Source organism: Emys orbicularis, chromosome 1 (genome assembly GCF_028017835.1).
Source record: "Emys orbicularis isolate rEmyOrb1 chromosome 1, rEmyOrb1.hap1, whole genome shotgun sequence".
NCBI lineage: Eukaryota > Metazoa > Chordata > Testudines > Emydidae > Emys > Emys orbicularis.
Window position 1 is genome coordinate 69,566,313 of NC_088683.1, and position 25,170 is coordinate 69,591,482.

General features: G+C 40.1%; 1 protein-coding gene across 1 annotated transcript in view; it reads left to right on the forward strand.

The window, feature by feature from the left end:
• The window catches only part of MYRFL (myelin regulatory factor like), a 60,322-nt gene that overhangs the window by 33,757 nt on the left and 1,395 nt on the right, over window positions 1-25,170 (forward strand). Inside the window, exons 13-23 of the mRNA XM_065423511.1 lie at window positions 1,489-1,598; window positions 7,224-7,387; window positions 8,051-8,114; window positions 9,827-9,912; window positions 10,584-10,655; window positions 10,744-10,790; window positions 10,882-11,043; window positions 17,106-17,168; window positions 20,415-20,502; window positions 20,776-20,850; window positions 23,392-23,500. Coding sequence (XP_065279583.1) covers window positions 1,489-1,598; window positions 7,224-7,387; window positions 8,051-8,114; window positions 9,827-9,912; window positions 10,584-10,655; window positions 10,744-10,790; window positions 10,882-11,043; window positions 17,106-17,168; window positions 20,415-20,502; window positions 20,776-20,850; window positions 23,392-23,500 — 1,040 coding nt within the window. The remainder of the gene's footprint in view (window positions 1-1,488; window positions 1,599-7,223; window positions 7,388-8,050; window positions 8,115-9,826; window positions 9,913-10,583; window positions 10,656-10,743; window positions 10,791-10,881; window positions 11,044-17,105; window positions 17,169-20,414; window positions 20,503-20,775; window positions 20,851-23,391; window positions 23,501-25,170) is intronic.

Here is a 25,170-nt window from a genome sequence, read left to right on the forward strand (position 1 = left end):
GACTTTTACTTGGTTATTTTTTCTTTAGTATTTGTAATTGTTTTTTCTATTCCCTTCCTCTTCCTTTCCATGTTGTTTTCTCCCTTCTTCCTCAATGTTTGCTTTGAATCCGTAGCTTATATTTTTACCCCTGTAACCTCTGTGTTTGCTGTTCCTTCCTTCCCATCCACTCTGTCCATCTGCATCTCTCCACTTCCCACACTATATGGAACCAAATGGGAAGAGAAATGTTTCACACCACTGTCTTCTCCCTGCCCTTTACATGCTCTTCAACTTAGGTGTAGCAAATAACAAATTGCAAAGAGCAGATAACTTGTAATTATTATTTGTATTGCAGGAGAAGATGCAGATCTCAAACAGAATCAGGACCCATTGTGCTAGGGACTGTCCAAAACATACAGTAAATTACAGCCCCTTCTCCAAATGGCTTGCAAATCTAAATAACAAGAAAGAAACAAGCTGAAGGAGAAGGAGCTTCCTCATAGCCAGAAGGGTGTTACCTATTACTCCTTCTCATAATACAAGAACAAGGAGATAGCCAATGAATTGGAAGGGCAGCAAATCTGCATGATCATCTGGTGGCGATGAGTTCCATAGGCTATTGTAGAAGCCAAGAATTTGCCAATTTTATAAATGATTAGACATTTATATGGACAACTAGAACATTACATTGGATGAGATTAAAAATTAAGGATAAAAGCCCTCTTGTTTCAGGGAATAAGCCAGCCTCTAACTGAAGGGGAGGTTAGGAAGAAACTTCTCTTAAGAGCAGGTTATTCCAAGATTGTCAGTTCTGGGGTTTCTTGTACTTCCCTTTAAGCATCTGATTATGGCCTATGTCAGAAACACAGGAAATTGGGTTAGGGACTCAGCTGATCTGTCCTATAGAGCAAATTCTATCTTTCTAATTGAGCCATCCAGTAAATAATATATATCGGTAGAAGCAGATAGTAGTTCTAGATAAGGGAGTGTGTGGTTTAGAATGGTGAAGACTAAAATAATAAAAAACCTGTAACTAGAGCTGCTTGAAAATTTTTCTGAGGGAATGTTTCTCCATCAGAAAATGCTATGTCAAAATTGAAACATTTTGTAGAAACATGCCTACATATGGGAAAAACAAGCAAACCAGAATGAAGCATTCTGATCAAGATTATTTTTCTTTCAATTTTTAATTTTATATTTAGGTAATATAAAATACAAAGTCAAAACTGGAATGGAACATTTAGATTTTATCAAATTTTTTGATTGACTTGTAATAATAATAATAATAATTATTTTGAATTTTGGTTCTCAGGAAATTTGTTATGTTCCATTTTGGAATGGAAAAAAAATTAAAATTGCAGAATCTCCTACAAAAAGGAAAATCTGGTTTCTGCACAGCTCGACTTGTAACTTTTAGGATGGCCACATTAGGGAGAATACAAATTACAATCTGAGAGTAAATTATGTTGGTTTTTTTAACACTAGTTTTCATTATTTTGCAAACAGGAATAATAGCCCAGGAGGTGAAAGAACTCTTACCGACAGCTGTAAAAGAAGTTGGAGATATTACCTGTGAAAATGGAGAAAAAGTAGAGAACTTCCTCATGGTTGATAAGGTATATTATTGGTTTACTGCCATTCATTTATACCGTGCTATGGTACTGGACATGAAACAAAGACTTTAAGACAAGTATTTGCTACTGAATTTTTTCAAAAATGCAAAGTGCTTTTTTGCCCAGAATCAGCCACATAAGTTTTGGCATTCAGAACTAATTTCCTTTTTTTTCCTTTGGGGAAAGGAAGCTCTGCTCTTGAACCATATTTTATTTTATTAGTCCAGCTGTAGGACTTGGTGAAGATCCTGGCTGTCTAGTAAATCAGGTTCAGTTTAATTTTTTGCTGACCAGCAAAAATCAAATTCCTTTTACTTAATAATTTGGTAATGTGCTGCAGAAACATTTTAAAGGGTCTTGAGGCAAAATGCATTAAAATGGAAATTACAGTTAAATCAAGTTGCAAGTAAATAGTTCTTCTGGATTCTTTAAATACCTGTCTGTGTTATTCACTGGTGGCCTCTGGTGTCTGATTCAAAATTGCTGCCTTCAGTTCTCATTAAGGAGTCATGTGAAGAGGTCTATGTGGACAGTAAGGGCATGATGTTGCATGCTTGCAGACCCCTGCCCCCATGTGCAGCCCCATTGAAGTCAGTGGGGTTCAACATAGGCACAGGAGTCTGCCCACATGGAGCTAATATTCAGGCCAGAGCCTAATATGCTCCTGCCAGTCAGGGATATCTTAGTCAGCCAAAAGAGTGAAATCTCATCACACTAACTTGATCACTAATTATTAAGGCTCAAAAATAAGTAAGAAACTTCAGCTGGACCATGTATTTTGTTTTTGTCAAGATGCAAATGTCAGTCTTTCAAATTTGAATTGATCTCCCCCCATAGGTATTTGACTAAGAGTTTTTTCTAATTAATTGAAATCTCATTATATTAGTACGTTAATTGAGAGATACTTGAAATGAAGTGTTGCCACATAATATTTGGATAGAGATGTCTTAAGATTTGCTGCTCTAGCTCTACTAGTATTACAACAAAAGTCTTTTGCATCTGAAAGTTTGAATTCATTTAATGGTTCCTAAGAAGAATTAAGCACTTGTGGTATTTTACTTCACAAACTGGTAACTTTCTTATTCTAATCCTATTGCTTTACACAAAACGTAAAAGCTAATTCTGTGTGTGGTGTGTGAAATTTCTCTCTTAGACCATGATCATAACTTCAAAATCCTACAATATGAAATGTGTATGGTACACAGAGAAATTAACATGCTTTAATGATGAAGTTAATGCTGTTAGGTTTGTACTAGACAGTGTCCTGCTATATTCTGATTTGTTGTTTCATAAATGTGTAGTCATAAGCTGAATGTTGAATAGTCACAGAACAGTCACCCTCAATTAGAAATCAAAGTGTCATCTCTTATAGCCTCTAGAGTGACAATATCAAAAAGCAGATCTTACTGTGGAGGGTGCTTAAGTTATCCTAGATAAAGATTATAGATTTGTTTGCATAAACCTGGGATTTGAGCAAAACTTGATTTAACAGGAAAAATTCTGCCAAATTCTACAATGAAAATTAGTAGGGGGAAGAGAACACTTATACATATTGGAGGTAGTTATATTTGGTCTGAACAACAGCATGGCTATTATCCCATATTCATTGTTAACTATGTCGTTTCAACTGATTTTTTGTTCTATATTTTACTGAAACCTCAGATTGTGTGTATGGAATCCTACCTACCATTAATCAAACCCACCTAGCTCATATGAAAGATTCATCAGGATTATGAAATATTCAGTATTACACTTCACCTATATGTATCATATTAAGAAATGAGTTTACAAAGACAAACTTGAAAACAAGCTCTTTCTTGCCTATGCTGTAGTACATATAAATGAAGCATGTGTCAAACTAGTAGAATAAAACTCTTGTGATAGTGGTACCTGTATGCTCTTTACCTATATTCATGAATAGTGCTGGGCAAAATTGTTCGTCTAAAACAGTTTTTCAGTGAAAAATGTGGATTCAGTGACACTGAAACATTTAGCAAATTTGTGTCATGAGCGACTTCAGTTTTTCAAAAGGACCATGGAAAGAGGAGACAAGAGGCAGAAAACTCTCTCTGATTCCTATTAATTGTGGCTTAGAGTTCTTATGTTCCTTCCTCACAGTGGTGATGGAAGCTGTAAGAAGTTTCATTCCTGTCCTTCACTGTGTTTGTGAAGTTCAGGCCAGGCGGGCAAATTCAGACCACTCAATACTCTCCCTTCCGTAACAGGCTAGATCATGTTCCACTGTTCCATTCCATTTGCCACTTGAAGAGTATTCAATTTATTTTGCAGAATAAGATTGGATCTGAACTAGTTTGCCTGCTTCTGTGGAAGCAACAAGGAGAAGATGAACACACCATCTTCACTGGTGGAGTTTCAACTAGTTTGGTGTTCAGGTGAAGCTGTGGGCTATGACCTCATACCTGGTGAAAACTGGGAGGGGAAGTTCTAGCTTTACTATTGAAATGAATTGTTAATGCATTTGCTCTATTAGTTCAAGATGCCAACAACTTGTGAGTGATTGGCTGGCCCTTGGTCAAAAGCCATTGTTTAACGTTAGTGACGGCACCAATCTAACTACTGCCCTATACCAAATGTTCCTATTTTAGCAATGTTCATAGCAAGGCAGCTCCATCTTCATCTGGATCGTCTAACTTCCTGGATTCGTAACCATCTGCTTTACAGCTGTGTCACAGACCTGGCTGGAGGCTCCTTTCCAGCCACCAGCTGGACTCCTGTAAGGAGAATCCACACCTGTGTCCCTGAATCCCCAGGTGGTCTAAGTCTGACCTGAACAGAGTCCAGCCACTTCCCTAATCTTTGGGTCCCTAGGCACATCTCTGAGTACAGACCTGTAGTCTAACGCTCCCTCCTGAGAGCTGGAATGCTCTGGCAAGCTGCCTAGCCCTTCTGGGTGCAGGGCCAACCCTTCAGACTCACGTGTGCTTAAACACACCCTCTCCCAGTTATCCATACCAGGGGTGTGAAGCTTCTGGTTTACAGTTTAACCCTCTTTGGAGATGTGAAGTAGTTGTGAAGCAGTTAACATGCAGAAATCCCTTGGCCCTGCCTGAATCCCTGCAGTCTTCCCATGTTTAGTTTCTTCCCATCTCTCTGTCTCTAGCTCCCTCTCTTTCCCTCTGGTCCCTGCACTGTCACTGTCCTTCCCCGTGTTGTCTTCCCCATTGTTCTGCCCTCTCTGCAAATCTCTTGAGCTCCAAACAGTTTTCCTTCTGCTCTATTTTTTTCTCTCTGGGTTTTTCCTCTCCCTAATATTTCCTCTCTGGCCTTCATCCTTTCCACCATCCTACTTATGTCCCTCACTACACACTTTACTTCCCTTGAGTCTCTCTTTGAGTTCTTCTTCTATCTGAGGGGCACTCCTAAAACTCTTCCTTTCCCCTGTTTTTCTCAGGGTTTCTCTTCCTATAGAACTGGATAAGTTGATGGAGGATAGGTCCGTCAATGGCTATTAGCCAGGATGGACAGGGATAGTGTCCCTAGCCTCTGTTTGCCAGAAGCTGGGAATGGGCAACAGGGGATGGATCACTTGATGATTACCTCCTCTGTTCATTCCCTCTGGGACACCTGGCATTGGCCACTGTCAGAAGACAGGATACTGGGCTAGATGGACTTTTGGTCTGACCTGGTATGGCCATTCTTATGTTTCTATACTGTCTTCTTCCAGCCCCTCAGTTCCATGTTCACTATTCTCTTCCATTCCAAATCATCTCTTTACTAGGTCATAGAATATCAGAGTTGGAAGGGATCTCAGGAGGTCATCTAGTCCAACCCCCTGCTTAAAGCAGGACCAATCCCCAGACAGATTTTTACCCCAGTTCCCTAAAGGGCCCCCTCAAGGATTGAACTCACAACCCTGGGTTTAGCAGGCCAATGCTCAAACCACTGAGCTATCCCTCTCCCACCCCATTCTGCTCTTCCACAACCCCCAGTCTGTTCTCTGCTCCCTACTCATAAGATTTCCCCCTCCTATATTTCCAGCCTAGCACACTTTCTGCTGCCTCCTTTTCTGTCTCCCCTTCTGCCTAAGTCAAGACTGGAGCTGAGAGAATGCTTCAGAAGTGGTTGCAACATTTGTTCAAATACAAATAACTTTTACTCCAATGGTATCCATGACTCCTATTATTCTCTTTCTGCAAACATTAATATGTGAAAATGTATTTGTGCAGCTTTCAGTGACTTTAATAGGAGATAGGGGTCTAAGAATGCAATGTAACATTTTGAAGGTGTATTGAAATAAGAGATTTGGGGGGGGGGGTTGTGGGACCTTGAGACTCAGTACCTCATCTTCAGTGAGGCACTAAAACGCTCATCTGCCCTTTCTTCCAAAGAAAATATTCCTTTATTTTTCCAGGTGAGTCATTTTTCTCAGTTTCTTGAAGCTACCTAGGATAGAGTCATGCATGATTTGAAGAGAACAGAAAAAGTAGCCACTTCATATCACTGATCTATGGACAAGTGAGCACATAATTGATTTCATGGTTCCAAGCACATGACGCTGTTTTGAAGTCACTTGTCAATAAACATACTATAGTAATAGTTCAGTGTATGATTTACCATCTCTACCCTAGCTCTGGTACATGGTATTTTCAATGAAAAAGATGCATCTATGCATGTGTCTCATTTCTGCATGGCTTGAACATACTGGAGCAATTCACCAACCTTTGGTAGAATAATTGCTTCATCCAAGTCTTAATGGGAATATTCAGATTATACATTAGCATGGGAAGGCATTTTTTTCAAACACAGCAACAAAAAGCATTCTGACATCCCCACTCTTAGCACAGATCAATGAAAAGTTCAGCTTAGAAATGGAAATGTGCAGGTAATGAAATACGTGCTACCGAGATGAAGGTGGCGCTAACCTTCCTAACAGAACTTTGGTACCGACGATGATGTATTCCTAGTGCTGGAATAAAATAAACAGGGTGTTAGAACTGCTGGGTTGGGCAATGAGCTGGCTGAAAGGTCTGGGAGTTTACAAGAAGGTCATGGGAGGCCTTCTGGCAGAGTCTCTGTAGTGGCATTTATCCCATTATAGCTAAATACTTTCCTAGCCCTTCCCTAGAAGTAGCACCAGGGACCCTCTTTCCCATCTCTCTCTCTCTCTCTGACTCCCTTGGAAGTTCATGTTTGGTTCACAGGATAGGCATCTGAGCTAGTTAGCCCATCCCATAACTAAACAAGTCAATGAGGACATAAATCCTGGAGACAGCGTTAAACTGCAACGGCATAAGTCAAAATGTAGATGCTTGCCATGACACTTCCAGTGGCTAAATTTCAGCACAATGTGAATTCAAGACAAATCTTAGACTCAGGTCGGCACAGTTCTTCAGCTCATTCACTATCTTTCTTATAGAAGTGCTCATATCCAATTGACCACAAATTGAACACAAGCACTTTCTCAACATAGCTAGCAATCCAGCAAAAGGATTTTATAGTCCCAAGCAGCCTCACATTTATTTTGAATTAATTTGTGTTTGTATCTTAAATGCTCAAACCATCTTTGGATGGGTGAATTCTGTACACGTCTTTGGTTGTGACATCTCATTGATTAATACAGTACATGTCTCTCTCTCTCTCCTTTTTTTTTTTTCTTTCACTCCTCAGGATCAAATTTTTATGGAGAATGTTGGTGCAGTTAAGCAGCTTTGTAAGCTAACTAACAACCTTGAAATCAGGATAGAAGAATTGGAAGTGTGGAATAGAAAACTGGCCAAGCTGAAACGGATAAGCAGTTTGAAGTCAACAGTCAGTGAAAAGAGCACATTTAGGTATCCCAGCACCAATTCGGGAGAATTGTCTGATGATTCGGATACCGGAGATGATATAACAGCCTGGGTGATAAAAGTTTAGAAGTAATTTAGTCTGGTGGGGGTTTCCGTTCATTTCCAGGTACTCTTACTTCTGAATTTTGTAATTATTTTTTAATTCAAAGCATGTGCACTCAATACAAAGCGTTCCTATTTCTTAAGTCACTTCTTTTTTCAAAATTGAGTATCTCCATGTTTGAAAAGTAGCAGCTCAGGAGCAATCACTTCTGGAAGCTCTGCAGTCTAATAAAATAAGGCCTGAATGACTCCAGTTATAAGCCTGTAATAGCAATTTCCAAGTTAAGGGAAATCCACAAAAACCTCTTTGGTGAAAAAAATCTTCCTTACAATTTGTGTGAAATTGATGAGCCTTTCATATTTCCAAATCTCTTTTTCAATTTTTCTTTGAAAGTAAATGTAGCATTTAATAGTATGTAGCTGAGCAAGTTGACTAGTGCCCTTTGTTCTTGAAAACAAAGCTATGGCCCCTCTGACTTTTTTGTTCTTTTAAAATGTTGCTATCACAAAGGCATGTAACATTAAAATCCTACTCAGAAAACATCCCTTTTCCATTTATTACTGCTGAAACACTTGAATGGTAATGAGTTTTTTTGTATTTTACAGCAAATTTAGTCGAGCTGCTAGTCTTTTACCACCAAGAAAACCAGTCCCTATACAACACAGTAAGGTGAGTGAAATGTAATATATGGTGTGTGTGTGTGTGTGTGTGTGTGTGTGTGTGTGTGTGTGTGAGAAAGAGAGAGAGAGAGAGAGTTCTTTATAAGGCTTAGGCCTGGTCTACACTACAGAGTTAGGCTGATGTAAGGCAGCTTATGTTGACCTGACTCTGTAAGCAGATACACTAAAATGTGACTCATACCAGTGTAACTCACCCATTATCTCCACAAGAGATGTAGCACTGAAGTCGATGTAGTGAGGTTGATGCAGTCTCAGTGTAGACACTGTGGTGCTTATATCAACTGTTGCTGCCTTTCAGAAAACATCCCATAATGCCCAACACTGGCAGTTAAATTGGTGCAAGCGCTCCTGGTGAGGATGCACACTGCCGACAGAAGGAGTGTAGTGTGGATGTGTAAAACCAATTCAAATACTGCAGTGGTTGTACATCAATGTAACCTAGGTAGACTTAATTTTGTAGTATAGCCTTGCCCTTAGACATAAGTGGAAATGGACATTGGTGGAAATAGTTTTTTTTTTTTTTTTACATATGTTAAACCCCATTGAAATGCATTTTTTCAGATTGCATGAAAAATGGTATTCATGCCTCTAAAATAGAATTACATGAAATCAGAATTCCACTACCATGTTCGTTTAGTGCAATATGAATTGCTTATGAGGACAAAGTGCCGCAGAAGAGCAAGAGAACAAATCTAAGTGAATGTATGTATGAATGGAACAAAACAGTTAATTTTGGGGGGAAAACTGTACCCCTTAAAAATCAGGAGGGATGTTCCTCCTGGGATCTGAAATTTGTGACTCTAATAAGAAGGAAGTGTATATGAAGTTTTGGAATACATCCTGCCAATATATTTGAGTCTTTGTCTATCATTTTTGTTTGTGATGCCTACTTACCATTTCTCTATGGCTCAGTGGTTGCACCCCCTGTATTGTACTGTGTTTCCTCCTTCAGGTTCCAAAGTTATTGTGGTGGAAAAGTTAGAACGTGCAAAGTCTGCAACAGGAAGTCTCAGATATGGCCAGGGGGACTCCCTCTGTAACAGCAGAGTTCACTGTATTCTGATACAGAAAAGAAACTTCCCTTGCACATGCACTGAAAGAGTTAAAGGGCATGTGCTGAACTACTTTGGCATATTCTTCTCAGTCTGATACCTCTAGTCCTTCCATTTCATATCACCCATCGCTATCACTGGTGATAATGTGCGCTCACAGGTGATAGGACAAAGCACTCTGTATCCATTAATGATGATCCTCAATCTCTCCATATTCTGAGATCATTTTTCCTCTTGCCCCAAATGTGCTTTCTTTCTGTATTTATATCAGATTCAGTTAAGCCTCGTCCTGGGCACATACTGGAGGTCCCTCCTCTCTTAGATGTGGTTGCCATCAATTAATTTCTTTGGTTTAAACAAAGGGATTTTATAGGTGTTTCCTTCAGGGGTGAATATAGCAGCCAAAGAAAGCAGTATTTTCTGTGATTATTACCAATGCTAATCCATTTTGGGGACACCATTCTTTCCCTTTCCCCATCTTTCCATTTCCCTGAACTAGTGACTTCTGTGATATTCCTGCCACCAGTCCATCAGGAGACGTGGGACCCCATTTTAGGGAAAATTAATTTTATTAGTTATTTATCAACTGACAATTTCTCGGCTACATATTACTGGGTATTTCATGTCAACAGAATGCCTTTTTTTCTAGGTTTGTTTTTCTGAAAAAAAACGGTCATGGTCAAACAGGATTTTCCAGATCACTGTAATAGCTTTGATTGCTGTTATGGCACTATGGTAAGAAATACATTATCCACACATTTTGTTTCTTCTCTTGCCCCCACCTCTTATCCCTTCAGAAATCAGATTCTGGTTGTCCATAAACATTGGCTCGAAAGAAACATTTTAAATTAGAATTTGGAGCGCATTGCAGTAACAGTTGCAAAAAATGAGCATAGTGTTTTCTCTTCACTACTAATACTCAGTATATGGAATATGCTCAATTTAATAACTTGATAATACATGTGCCTCTAAATGTGGCAAAGTCAGAACATTATAAGGGTTGCCTGTTCTGGTTTTTTTAGTCTAGAAATATTCTGGTCGTACACTCCTAGAAAAGGGACAAGAATATTATTACTGCAGTGTCCTCAGCTAATGCTATAGTACTTTTGATAAGGGGAAGTTGAGTGTATTTTCTACCGTGTATACAAATGTACTGTTGCTGTTACCTCAGAGGAGCTCTTTTCCCACAAAACAATACTTCAACCCATACTCAGAAAGGAACACATCAAAAAATTGCTGGGTCCCTTATACCAACTAAAGGCCTGATCTAAATTGAGTCAATGAGAATCTTTCTATTAATGTCAATGGGCTTTGGAAGAAGGTCGTGCTTGCTGTTGAGATCCTATTAATACTGTGTGTGCATCAGATGATGGGTATGAATCTACTGACTAATTATCTTTTTACAGTGCCTTGACAATATCCACCCTTTACATACTTAGCATAGAAGAGCAAGACATTAGTCAAAATCCCATTCACAGGCAAGTAGTAAAACCATTATGACTTCTGTTTCAATAAACAACTTCTGTAGACGTTTTGTAACTAATCGTTTTTCTTCTCCTTCACCAGCAATGCTACAAATTCCATTACGCAGCCTCCATATACCACCGTGGCAGGTACTGTATCTGTTACTCTTCCGCATGATACGACTGCTGCAAAAAGTCAAGAGACAAAGAGCACTATTGAAGAGTTTGTTGTTCTTTGTAGCACTTAGTGACAGCACAGCTTCTCCAACCATGACACCCAGCATTACAATCCCCGAAGTGAATGTCTGTGACATCTTGCCTTGTGACAAGACCTACTGCTGTTCAATTCATCAAACCCACAGAAAAACTCCAAGGTACCAGACAATGACGACAAAGGAGGAGAGTAAGTTGAAACATGAATTCCTATTACTGTTGGAGCTGGGCAGGAAATGATTTTTTCCTTCCTGGAAATTTTTTTGAGATTTCAAAATCAGTTTCCTGTTGTGCCTCAGGACAAAACTGAGACCTTTTGAAAGTTTTCATAAAAAAAACAGAGAGAGAGAGAGAGAGACACACACACACACATACACACACCAGTTAGCCCTGTTGCATTCAGCTGGGATGCAGGAGAAGCAGGTTCAAGTCCCTACTCTGAATCAAATAGAACAGGGGCTTGAACCTAGGTACCCCATATCCCAGGTGAATGCCCTATCCACCAGGCTATTCTGTGGTGGGTAAAAATTTTATTGAGAATAAGCACTTAGGATCAAATTTCTAAAGGTATTTTGGCACCTAAAGATGCAGATAGGCACCTAGTGGAATTTTCAAATATGATATTAGGTCATTTGAAAATCCCAGGGGTCACCTATCTGCATCTTTAGACATTAGTCTATAATATCAAGCTGTGAGCACTTCTTACTAGCCAGTTATACTTAGTTAATGACCCAAGGTGAAGCTGAGGGCAGCTAAATCCTTTAATAAGCCATCAGATACTTTGGACAATGAATTGACTGGATGTGGTGGAGGGTGAAGTAACTCGTGTTAAAAACTGCCACAAAAGTGAAATGTAAAGTAATAAAAAAGAAGAGCTTTCTCACCAGGTAGGGTTTTCCAAGCACTCTGATCTTAAGAGATGGCATTCAGAGACAGTGCACTGTACAATAAAATAATACTTGTTACTAAAATATGTTTCTTCATATTCTCTCTACTATATATATGGTAGCATAGGTAGTAGCAGAAACTGGCAATTGGTAGCTGATGGCGATGTAACATTAAATGAGGACCCAACCTGGCAAATGCTCGGGACTTGATTTTCTCTTTACACTTAGGGCTAGGGTTACACTTAGGGTTAAGGTTTACACTTAAAACTGAATGTTGGTACTTTTAATCCCAACATTCATTCTCCTTTCTTCCCCTTTTGTTGACCTGAGGATTGGGCGCTAACCAGTCAGGCTGCCAGGGCATGAATGCTTGCAATGACTACAGTGGTGTAGTCCCCATGGCCTGAGTCAAACGGCATGACTTTCACAATGTCAAGGCCGGACTAGTGTTGCATCTCACACTGGCCCTGAGAGACCCATACAAGATCTTTACAGTACTTCACAAGGGAATTCAGTCAGGAGAAAAGATTCTGAGCCTTGAAGTAAGGAGAGTCTTGTATTTGTAATGATCTAAAAGGAGCCGCCAGTACTGAAGTCCAGGACCCAGATCTGCGAAGGTCCTGGGTAGGCAGCAGGCCTTGACTCTTCTTGGCACCTGGCAGAGAGACCTGGTAAAGGGACATTTAAGTTGTCTATATTCGCCATGATCCTGGTTCAACTTTTATGGATGGGCTATGAAAATCTTGCAACTCAATATACAATTTCAGTGGTGGTGACTCCTTGACCAGTATTTGTATCATAAAGTGCTGTCCTTTATTGTTTTCTAGGGCTGTCAATTAATCACAGTTAACTCATGCAATTAACTCAAAACAAATTAACTCGATTAAAATAATTAATCTCGATTAATTGCAGGTTTAATCATACTGTTAAACAATAATAGAATACCAATTTAAATTTATTATAAATATTTTGGATGTTTTTCTACATTTTCAAATATATTGACTTAAATTACAACACAGACTACAAAGTGTACCGTGCTCACTTTATATTATTTTTTATTACAAATATTTGCATTGTAAAAAAGAAACAAAATAAATAGTATTTTTCAGTTCACCTCATACAAGTACTGTAGTGCAATCTCTTTATTGTGAAAGTGCAATTTACAAAATGTAGATTATTTTTGTTATATAACTGCACTCAAAAACAAAACAATGTAAAACTTTAGAGCCTACAAGTCCACCCAGTCCTATTCTTGTTCAGCCAATTACTAAGACAAACAAGTATGTTTACATTTACAGGAGTTAATTCTGCCCGCATCTTATTTACAATATCACCTAAAGTGAGAACACGCATTTGCATGGCACTTTTGTAGCCAGTATTGCAAGGTGTTTACATGCCAGATATGCTAAACATTATCTCCCATAAATGAAAATAAACTAGTTTATCTTAGCGATTGGCTGAACAAGAAGTAGGGCTGAGTGGCTCTAAAATTTTACATTGTTTTATTTGTGAGTGCAGTTATGTAAAAAAAAAAAAAAAAAAAAAAAAAAAAATTAGCTCTTTCATGGTTAAGAGATTGCAGTACAGTACTTGTATGAGGGTAATTGAAAAATACTATTTCTTTTGTTTTTTACAATGCAAATCTTTGTAATTACATTATTTTTTTAAGTGAGCACTGTACACTTTGTATTCTGTGTTGTAACTGTACTCAGTATATTTGAAAATGTAGAAAACATCCAAAAATATTTAAATAAATGGTATTCTATTATTTAACAGTGCGATTAAAACTGATTAATTGCGATCTTTTTCAATCTTGCGATTAATCGAGATTAATTTTTTAAATCATTTGACAGCATTATTATTTTCAAATCATTGCTGTTAGTAAGTAAGTAAATAGTGGTTTTTATGATTCCAGCTGAACTAAGCCCTTTAAAAGTCATAGCTCAACACAATACATTAAAAAAGACAGCCCTGAACGATTTGTATTACTCTGAAGCTTGAATGAGTATCAAGATTTCCTTAATAAAAAATGCACTAATCTAATTAAAAAATGAGAGAACTCGAGGAAAAAGAAAAAGCTGTCATCCCCATCTGGGTATCTTTCATATTAGATGATGAGAGCACATTCTTATAGCAGGAAAAAAAGATGTACAGAGCAATACCTACTGTTGGAATCTCATGCTCTAAATAGCATGAAGTGTGGATCCAAGAGTGAAAATCTGCTCAGCACACAAGCTACTGAAATATCTTAAATCTACAGCAAGCTTAATGAAGCTGAATAGATCTCCCAAAGGGATGGTAATAATGTCAATAATCAACCCAATTGCAGAGAAAATCAACAAGCAGCTTAATGTAGTTGTATCCAAAACAAATGAGAAGGGCGAGGTTGAACAGACCAAAAAGCTGAAAACTAAATGCAGGGAAATAATCAGGACAAACTTGTATTTTAAGGAGTCAGTTCACCAGTCTAAGAAAATAGTCACTGAAGGTTACAGCTGTTTGCAAATACAGTGGAACTGAATGCAAAACGCAGAGTGCATTTCAATGGGGCCTTTCCCTGATCCCCAGGCACACCCACACTTTGTGGGTGCCAATAGCAGTGCATACACTCCTGGGTGCACAAGTGCTTTCAGTGCAGATCTTATCTATATACATCTCAGATTTGCTTAAAATGAACAGTTGTGCTAGTGAGACTTAATTGCTTGAATGTTCAAGGACAGCAGAAACAAAAGCATGTCCAAGCCAGGCCAAAGCAATTCATAAAAAATGTCAGCAGATTTTCACTGATTACATTTTATAGCGTTTGCCTCACTCTAGTTGAACATGGTCCATTTTCCCCACATATTATTTCCTCAAATAGGGCTATAGTTCTTTGTTTCCAGCCTAGCAGCCACTATGGCATATCTATTCATGCTAACTGTCCCTGGGGAGGAGGGACTGTCCTTATTTTTTAACTAAATGTTGCCATTTCCTCCATGTGCTTCCCCCCAAAATCATTGCTCCTCATAGAGCTCAATGAGGGATAAAGGTGCATTACAATTTTTAACTGCACGTGTACTTCTTAGTTTCCGTCAAAGGTTGTCATTTACGGATTCATAACAATGTGCACTCATTAGATCAACATAACTTGAGGTTATGATCATATTCAGTGTCTTTCTTCATAGAAATGTGTTGAATGCTTTGGACATTTCAATGAATACCACTGCACTTCTTCTTGGTCATTTCTGATCCTCTAGAATGATGATCTGTGCCTCCAAACAAAAAGGACTTTAACTAGAATTCTTTTTCCTGCATTTCATTTTGATCTCACCAACAGATAGGATGAAGCAATAATTTGGATGGATGAGGTAATATTTTTTTATTGTACCAACTTCTGTTGGTGACAGACGCAAGTTTTTGAGCTCCATGGAGCCATTTCTCAGGTCTGTATACAACTTGGGTGGATCAGAGGAAAACTAGAAGACATGGATACTCACCCCCATGTACCACCCCCCTCAAAATAGTGAAATTGAAGTTAAATAAATGTACCTTCGTCCTAATTCTATGCATCATTCACAGCTTGTTAACTGAAAAGCCTAACGCTTCTATCATCTTCCATCTAAAGAATCCATGGTGGAACCGCTCCAGTGTTCCAGCCTGTGTACTGAATTTTCCAGCAGAGCGCTCTAAAGTAGAAGTAGCAAGACTACAGGGAGACTGTTTGCTTTTTCAGTGAACAGTCTGTCAGCTCCAGCAGAGGACTGAGGCCCACTTTCAGAAGTAGTCTTAATGTGCACACATGCTGCCAGGGAGGTTTGCAGTGCACTATCTAAAATTTTGATCTAGATTTTTCCACTGCAAAGAACATCAAAGAGGAAAGAACAGGAAGGGGGGCTGCGGTGGGAGACACTACAGAGAGTTTGTAAATTTAAAAGAATGAATGAACAAAGAGGAATAAGGTAATTGTGGTGGGAGGCAAAACTGGCCACATGTGAATTATTCAGAACAAAACACCGCTAGAAATTTAAGTTTTTTTTCCTTGCATTTCATTTCGGTCATCTTGGGTCCTTAAACTTAGCCCTTTAGACTTGTCCTGTCCTATGCTGTGGGTTTGCCACAGCCACCATGTCAACTGCACCTCAGTGGACAGATTGTCTGTGCCTTAGACTAAAATCGTGGCAGTGGTTTTGTATCTTTTCCACAGAGGCTGAGGGATTCTTTGCCTGTCTTCAGGATGGACAATGTAGTGATTATACTGTAACCCTTGTACATTTCAAAAGTGTCCTTATTAGAAAACAGAGACACAAACAGTTCGCAAAACATACCTAGAATTCCTTAGTCTGGTGCTGATAGAGTCAAACCCTTGAACTTACAGAACAATGATCAGTAAAGACGATGATCCCATTTCTAAATTTCTCTGTCAGTTTCTCTAGGCTGAAGTCTCAGGCCTGATCCACACTACAGAGTTAGGTCAGTGTACATCGACCTAACTCTGTAAGTGTCTACACTAAAATGTAGCTCCCATTGATGTAACTTGTCCACTACACCGATTTAATAACTCCACTTCCACAAGAGATGTAGCACATAAGTCGATGTAGTTAGGTCGATGCAGGGTCAGTGTAGACACTGTGTTGCTTCCATCGACTGTTGCTGCCTTTCAGAAACCATCCCACAATGGCCCACATTGGCCGTTAAATCAGTGCTAGCGCTCCAGGTGAGGACGCACACCACCAACACAAGGAGCGTGGTGTGGACGTGTAAAACCGATGCAATTACTGTGGTGGCTGTACATTGACGTAAGTTAGCTCGACTTAATTTTGTAGCGTAGACTTGCCCTCATCCTTCTGTCCCTGACATACTACATCTCAGGTCAGTCCTTGTGGTCCTATTCTTTATGTTCAGAGGCCTTAGATATTCCCCTTGCCTATTTTTATGTAGCCAGGTATCCGTTTAGTCATCGCCATACTAGCCAGGAGGGCATCCTTGCTACTGATATCTTTACAGTCAGATGTATGCAGGTGTACTATGTTGGGAAGTGAATTAATATCTATTTCTTTCCCTTGTACAACAGCCAAATATATTCCATGCTTACTGGGGAAAATCCTTTCTATTTGGTTGTTTAATTTTTTTCTTATATACCGTAGCATTTCAAAAGCTCATTTGATTCTGTTGTCCACAGTTCCCTTTCCTTTGTATGCACCTTGGTCTGAATGAAGCTGGTTTGCATTTTAAATGAGTCCGTCATTTGTGGTACATGTGCCTTGGTGGTGGTCTGTCATTTGAGATAGAACATTTTGCTATCTGTCTTGTGTTGATGTTTTTCTGTCCATTTTTAACATTAGAATAGCTTGTACAGGGAAATCAATAATAATATCCCCTCTCACAGGAAACAAAAATAAAGCGCTACAAGAGAGGAGATTGATGGAAAAACCTGACCTTGGAATTGACTGTAAGTCCTCCATTTAAAAGAAATACTTTAAATACATAATTTATAAAACTTTTGACTACTTTTGTTTGACTTCCTGGTGGCCTGGTTTGGGGAAATTGCCTTATAACTGGTGGTTATAGGAAATTGGAGTTCTGGAATCTGTTAAACACCTGTGGTCCGTTATAATTTTCTTGTAGAATTAAATTGCATAGAAGTGTTCTTTAGACTTTTACAGATCTGCCTGCAACCCCCTCTAATGATTTCTTTGTCTTAGCCCTGGGGATGATCTGCATAAAGGTAGGACCGCATATGTTGAACTCATCTCAGCTGAACTTCTCTTGCACTTATTTTCTCAGTCTACATATTGAGCCAAAGGACTTGACTTCAAGTCAAATTAATGGAAGGTGTGTTATATACAGTTGTTTTCCCCTCCCCCCGGCCAAGGTAAATGACAGCTCTCAACAAAGGCTATATCCTGCATGACGCTGAGCACTCTGGGCCCAATCCAGCAAAGAGCTTAAGCCACTGACTAGGCTCAATAGCAGCAAAGGGACCACTCATGTGCTTAAAGTTAAACACATGCTGAAGTGTAGGTGAGCTGGGTTGTCTGCTGTTCGATGGCCTATCTGTTCTAGGGATTCAAACACTGGTGGAGACTAACTTGTGTTAGAAATAGTGGGAATTTTTGCAAAACTTCCTGGTGCAGACAAGGCTGTGGGCTCTTAATTTAACTGAAGGCTTCCCTCTTTATAGGTTGCACAACACTATCAGATCCATTCTGGATGAACGAATCATTGTGCTTGCAGCTCATGGTTGCAGATAATATGAGCGTGCTCTCTGGCATTGCTGAGGCATGAAAAGCGTCAGCGCTTGTGTTCAAGTTAGATGGTGTTTTGTTTCTAGCAGCAGCTTGTTTAAATAGGAGTCAGTGTGATCCACTGGAGAGGGCACTGGCATTCTAGTCAGGAGACCTGGATTCTATTTCCTGGTCTGCCCTGGACTAGCTGTGTGACTTTGGCAAATCCCTCAGCTCTCTGAGTCTGTTACCCTCCCATCCTATGGCTTGGCTGTTTAGTAGCAAGTTCTCTGGGGTACAGACAGTCTCTTATGTGCATGTACAGTGCCTAACACAATGAGGCCCTGATCTTGGTTGGGGCCTCCAGCACTGCTGTAATACAAATCATCATAAAGTGATGTTGTCATGAAGGGAAGGTTACTAATGTACTAGTTCTTTAAGGGACAAACATGGTCAATCTATCTAAGTTACTTATACCATCTATTGCCATAGTATCTGAGCACCTCACGATCTTAATCCTCATGACACCCCTGTGAGGTAGGGAAGTACTATTATCCCCATCTCACAGGTGGGGAGCTGAGGCACGATGATGCTAAATGACTAGTCCAATGTCATACAGGAACCCAATGGTGGAGCAGGGAATTGAGCCCACGTCCAAGGCTAGTGGCCTAACCACTGACCTTCCTTCCAGTCTGGTAACAGCTTCCTTCCTTATCCTTTCTGGTAGTCATTACTGTCACAGTTCAGAGCAACTGCACCTGTGTTTCCCCCTCCATGGCCCCACAAGGGCATCCACTGTAGGCTCCAGGATCCTCAGACTTCACCTCTCTTGAGTGGAGACCTGCATGTGTCTCCCTCCTGATTTCCAGGCTGCTCAGTTCCCTGCCTATACTGTAGCCTCTCCAACATAGTCAGGCTGCCTAAACCAGCCTGCTTTCCTTTTCTCCTTAGAGACAGTAAACAGTGTAATTGCCACAGTTATAAGTTACCCACAACTCTCTAAGCAAGTGCTTTATTCTTATGGTAAAAGCATTACTGAGAAAAGATATTAAATACAATAAAAGAACCTACACACATGCTAATAAGCTTACCAGAGATCACCCCCTACTCCAGTAGTTCTCAAACTTTTGTACTGGTGACCCCTTTCACATAGCAACCCTCTGAGTGTGACCCCTCTTATAAATTAAAAACACTTTTATATATATTTAACACCATTATAAATGCTGGAGGCAAAGCAGGGTCTGGGATGGGGGCTGACAGCTCATGACCCCCCATGTAATAACCTCGCGACCCCCTGAGGGGTCCCGACCCCCAGTTGGAGAACCCCTGCCCTACTCCAACAAGGGCTCTGGGTGGGGATTAGTCATTCAAACCCCACCCAGGGTTTTTTCCTGTGCTCACCAGTTCATAAGAGCATTCACTCAGGATTTAGCTCCCCTATGAGTTGGTGAGTGCCTCCTTTATCCAGCTGGGGCCTTTGAAGAGATCATGAATAGGTAATCAGCCAGACAACAGGTTTTTCTTCAAGGCGCAGCTTCAAAAGGATGGCTCTGAAAGTGAGTAATTTGTACGCTCCCTGTTCCCAAGTATTTTCTAGGAACCCAATTCAATTAAAAATTCGGACTTGACTTGTCCATTGTTTTAAAAGAGTTCTTGGAAGCACATAACACTTCCCAATGTTTACGTTAGTCCTGTCACCCTTAAAATATGAAATTCAGATACAGAATCTGAACCAAGTTCAAACTTCCACAAAGTCTGGAGAGGTGGGTTTGACCTGGTGTTTGAGTTCAACACATACTAAAGAGAAGGAAGAGTCAGAAAGTTGAGATTTGAATTTCCCAAAATCTCAGGAGCTAGAGGTAGAGAGGGGGTTGTGTTCTGGTAGTGTTCTGGTTTGTCCTAATTCTAGATTTTAGCTGATCTATTTCTAGAACCACAGTTTAATTGGTATGTAAGTGCATATGTACCCATGTTATATCAAATAGGTTACATATAGAATCAAATACTTTTACAGAATGAAACATTTTCTGCAGAGATTCGTAGAAAAGTAATTCCATTCCATTCTGAATCATTTCTCTAGGAAAAGGCAATGATTTTCAAATTAAGGGCTGCTGTCTCTCAGGTGTATCTGTGCATGAGCAGCTCCTGTTAAGGAAAATAAATATGCAGATACACTCAGCAACTCTACCTTAGATGCTCTGTTCTAAGAAAATGTTTTACTATGAGGTGCCCAATATGTTGCCCATGGGATTCTGATATGTGACTTTCAGTTTCGATCTCCCCTTTAACTGTGGAATGAGGATAAAGCTCATCAGCTGAAGGTTTCTATTACTGGTGACTTTAGACCTGCAGCAACTTCTACCATAGATGATGATGGGCTGGGAACTACAGCGTTAACTACAATGTTATTGCTGTCTTACCCCAAACTCCTGAAGTAATCAAAAAAAAAAAATTGTTCCTAATGTTTTTAGGGATTGATACAACAATCAGTTCCATGCAGATTTTGGAAACGCAGCAAAAAATTGACCGTCGCTATTGTAGTAAAGGTCTACAATGCAGGTGGGTGAAATATTTTGTTACATTTTATTAGTGTGATGAGGTAACAATGCCATTAAGGTGGTGTTGGTGCTTGCCTGTCCTCTTATGTGTTTTGATAAATATCCATTCAATTTTTCAAAGTTAATTGCAAATATTATAGTTTAAATGAGACTTTTTACAGCATAATCTATTAAATGTTTTTTCTTAATCCAGATATAATTTTCATACTCATGCAGACAAACTTCATGAACTCTTCGGTGTTAATGTTGTCCCTTTATTGTTGCCAACATTTAGGTCTGGAAATTACAGCTATGTTATTCCTGTTAACAAATACACACCCATCAATGTAATACTCTCATTGGAAATCAAGTAAGTACAATCAATGCAAGTGTGTCTATAGAAAAAATGTGCTCTGGGCTTTATAATGAAATTGCTTCTGCCTGATTTTTCTGGACCCCAGATGAAACTCATTCCTGTGCAGAGAGCCAAGACTATGTCTAGGCATAACTTAAGTTTTTGAAATAGCTCTGCAGTGGGATGTAATGCATCAGGCTAGTGCCAGCACTCTGCACAAGGATGCATTTCACCCACTGAGATGGATGTTAAAATGTGATAGTCTTAGGCCCAAATCCTATAGATACTTACACCCATGTGTAACTTTACTCACTGCGTGTAAGCATTTGAAGGATTGGGGCCTTCGTTTATTGTGATTTTTCTTAATATAGAAAATTTTACTTAAGAGACTAGAAAATAGTTCCTGTCCTTACCTATGCCATGGGGCAGAGCTAACCAAAGGCAAAGCTCTTAGTCAGCAAAAGCTTCTCGTCTTGAACATAGGTCTAGTTCCATTCTGTTGTCTCAGAAGTAACTGGTTCTTCTGCTCCTCTTTTCCTCCAGTGGAGGCTGATACCACTCAAAATAGTTGTTGAATTGGGAATGTTTAGTTCTGCCTCATGACATTTCATTACTCTGATCTCTCAGAATTCCAAGGCAGAGTTTTATGAAGCTAATGTAACATGCTTTAAAGGCAATCTACTGACCTCACATATTAACATTCTTGCTTTTAAGATTAGTGTGAACATAACGGGACTCCTCTGAAATGGCTGCACATCATCTGAAGCAGTAGAAAGAAACCTTTAGTTTAAGCATGTGCCTTTATAAACAAATGTTGAAGCCCTCATGCATGCCTATGAATGTGTCATGCTCAGAAAATAGGATACTGAATTTATTTTAGATGCTACAACTGTGTTCCTGGGTTCTTTTGCTATCAATGTATTTCAATGAACTTTCACTTAAAAAACAAACCAGAAATCCACATACAATCCACATTTAATTGTGTTTATTGTTATATCCAAATACTATGCTCTTATTTCCACTAAATCATAGAATCTCAGGATTGGAAGGGACCTCTGGAGGTCATCTAGTCCAACCCCCTGCTCAAAAGGACCAATCCCCAGACAGATTTTTACCCCAGTTCCCTAAATGGCCCCCTCAAGGATTGAACTCACAACTCTGGGTTTAGCAGGCCAATGCTCAAACCACTGAGCTATCCCTATCAAGTGAAGCCAACATACACCATTGCAACCTATCTAGGGCACAGTCTGTGGCATGTGTATTATACACTTGTACAATTGCTGAGTTGTACAAATGTCTAATTAAAGCTGTACAACCATGCTTGGCAGGCAAGCTCTTTTCCTCCTTCCAGAAAAAAAAACAACAACCTAAATTTTCATGCCACCTTGCTGCTTCCATTTTTCTGCCACCTGTTGCCCCATCCAGCTTCTTCTCAGTCTGTTTTTTTTTCTGACACTCAAGTCCTGTCACAGCCGCCCAGGCTGGCAGGATTGGAACAGCATGACCATCTTTAGATACTATTGGAAGAGGAAGGGGACAGGGTCTTTTCTGTTGAAGGTTTCTGACTGGAATTCTCTCCCTGGGCCAATGTTGACCTGTGACCTCAATCAGGGCAAATCGCAGGATGTGCTTGTTCCCTTTTTAATTGTGTGCATGTTTATGCACAGTGGGATTGTGATTGTTTGTGAAGGTTCCTGTTCTAATGTGTGTTTTGGGCTTGTCTTCCGTAAACTTTTGTTTCCTGTCTTGTTATGGTGCCCAAAGGTTTTCTGGCCCTGAGGAATGATAAACTAACGCATGTAGTTATCGTTATTTTGGAGAGATCAGAATATACTATAGCCTTTGGTAGGAACATCCTTATGTGTTGGAGAAGTTTCTATGCAGACATGGATTTGGCTTTGCAGTTAGATGGGCTGAACCAAAACTTCAGATGCAAATTCCCCCAGGAAAGAGTCCAGATCGTGATCAGAGTTTCTGAGCCTCAGAAATGCTAATTTCCTTTATTTTGGCCACTAGGGGCATGTCTACATTGCAGTTGGGGGTGTGAATGGCAGTTCTACTTTGCTGCTTCTAAAGGTAACCTCCCGCCCCCGAAATATAAAAAATGAAACTGAAAGATGCACTGGAAAAAAACTAAAAAACATTCTTAAGGGTCGTGTCTTCATTGCAACTGGGGGTGTGAATGGCAGCTCGTGTAGACATGCCCACACTAGCTGTACTCTGGCTAGCTCATTAATAATAGAAGTGAGGTTGCCATGGCGTGGGCTGCACAAGTGAGTGTATACTCAGGGGAGTGAGATGGGCTTGTGCAGCCTGTGCTGTGCCATGTCCTTGTGCATGTCCTATTTGTAGCGCTCTAGCTAAAGGACAGCTAGTGTGGGCATGTCTACACGAGCTGCCATTCACACCCCCAGCTGCAATGAAGACACGACCCTTAAGAATGTTTTTTAGTTTTTTTCCAGTGCATCTTTCAGTTTCATTGTTTATATTTTGGGGGCGGGAGGTTACCTTTAAAAGCAGCAAAGTAGAACTTTGGGTTCTTTTTTTTTCTTGAAGCACTACGGAGCCATTAATCGTCTTTCAATGCAAAGTCACTTTTGGAAATATGTGTTCCCATCAGCCACGAAACCGAAACAGAAGGGAGGCTTTCCAGGAAACGACCCAGGTAACACTTTTCTGAATTGCAAAGCTAAAATCAAGGCAAACCCAGGAATACGAACTTGGCCCTGAGAGGTATTAAGCAAAGAAATAATTTGTAACTAGTCTCGCCCTCTGTCAAATCCTTTGGCACTTCTTAAAGACATCCCTGTGTGCATCTTTCTAAGACAACCTTGCTACCTAAATCACCTGGGACTGTGGGTCTCAGTGATGCATCTTGGGATGTCTTTAGGAAGTGCCAGTATATGTTATAGATGACACGATAAAACTTTGAAAAGGTTAGTCATAACGCATGTATCTGCTGAACGTCCCTCTCCCATACAGGAGGTGGAGACACTCGGGTTGTAATTCTGGGAAGCTGTGGGTGCTTAACTCCCTTCCCCAGCAAAGGGCCATCCCGGGGTGATCAAAGCACGGAGATGTGTTGGGGGCAGCGGACAGAAGAGCCTACACTCAAGAGCTCCAAGCAAATGCAAGGGCAGCAAATGCAAGCCAACAAATCTCTAGGCTCAGTCAATTCTGCACTTGTGGGTGCTTGAAAAATATCAATGAAAAACCGATACAAGATTAACACCCTCAAATTATTTTGGCAAACACATTAGGCCAAATTCTGCTCACAGTTTAATGGTGGAAATCCAAACTAACATCCAAATCTAATAGAGTTAGTCTGCATTTCCACTGGTGTAAATGAGAGTAGAACTTAACCTGTTAGTGCGAATCAGTTTGCTGCTGCATATGGCAAAAACTAAATGAATGATGCTTTAAGGCTTCCATTGGGCTTTTGTGAGGGTGGCTTTTTCCTGTCTTCATTTCTCCTCTGGCCTCTGTAGACTCACTCAAATATAAAATGCACATTACATTACCACTTGCGGAGCATGGACCATCACAAGCTTCAGAGCTGAAACTCACCACTGGTGCAGCTCCACTGGTGGTAGAAACCTATGGAGGAAGATGTAACACGATAGGACGCTGGAGTGTTTGCCACTGTGACCACATGGTGATGAAGTCCCCCACCCCCAAGCCCCTGTCCATGCTACTGCTTCCACTGCTAGTGAATTATGACTTTAAGGTGAAATCCTGGCTCCATTGAAAACAAAGGTAAAACTGCCATTTAGTTCAGTGGGGCCAGGATTTCACCTATAAAGCAATATAGAGAGACGCTTACTGCGTGTGGATGAGAATTATTTTCATGTATTCTCTGGGATGTCTTGGGGGGAACAGAAGTTGTCACAAACACCTGAGCTTTTCCCACCATCCCAGCCAGTTGGAGGTCTGATCCTGCCAGGTGCTGGGCACTCACCTCCAGCAAAGAGATGAGTGCCCTAAACTCCCATTAACGTCAATAAGAATTGAGGCAGCTCAATACCTCACAGGAATGGATTTTTAGTCTTCATTATATCTACCTGGCAGTGTGTCTGCTAGTTTAAAAAAAGGGTGGGGATGGGGAATAAAGGTGGTAGAAAATTTGAAAACAAAATTCTAGGGCAAACCTACATGTCATGAACACTTGGGAGTCGTGTTTGGCCCACTACACACCTGATTTTAGCCTGTGGAACATACATGCTCCTCACACCCTGAATTCTTAAGTGTTATTAAATTGCTTAGTTGCTGCTGTGCTGATTAGCTGGAGCCCTGTCTTCCTCCTCCTGCCCAAGATGACTTTCAAATGTCATTGAA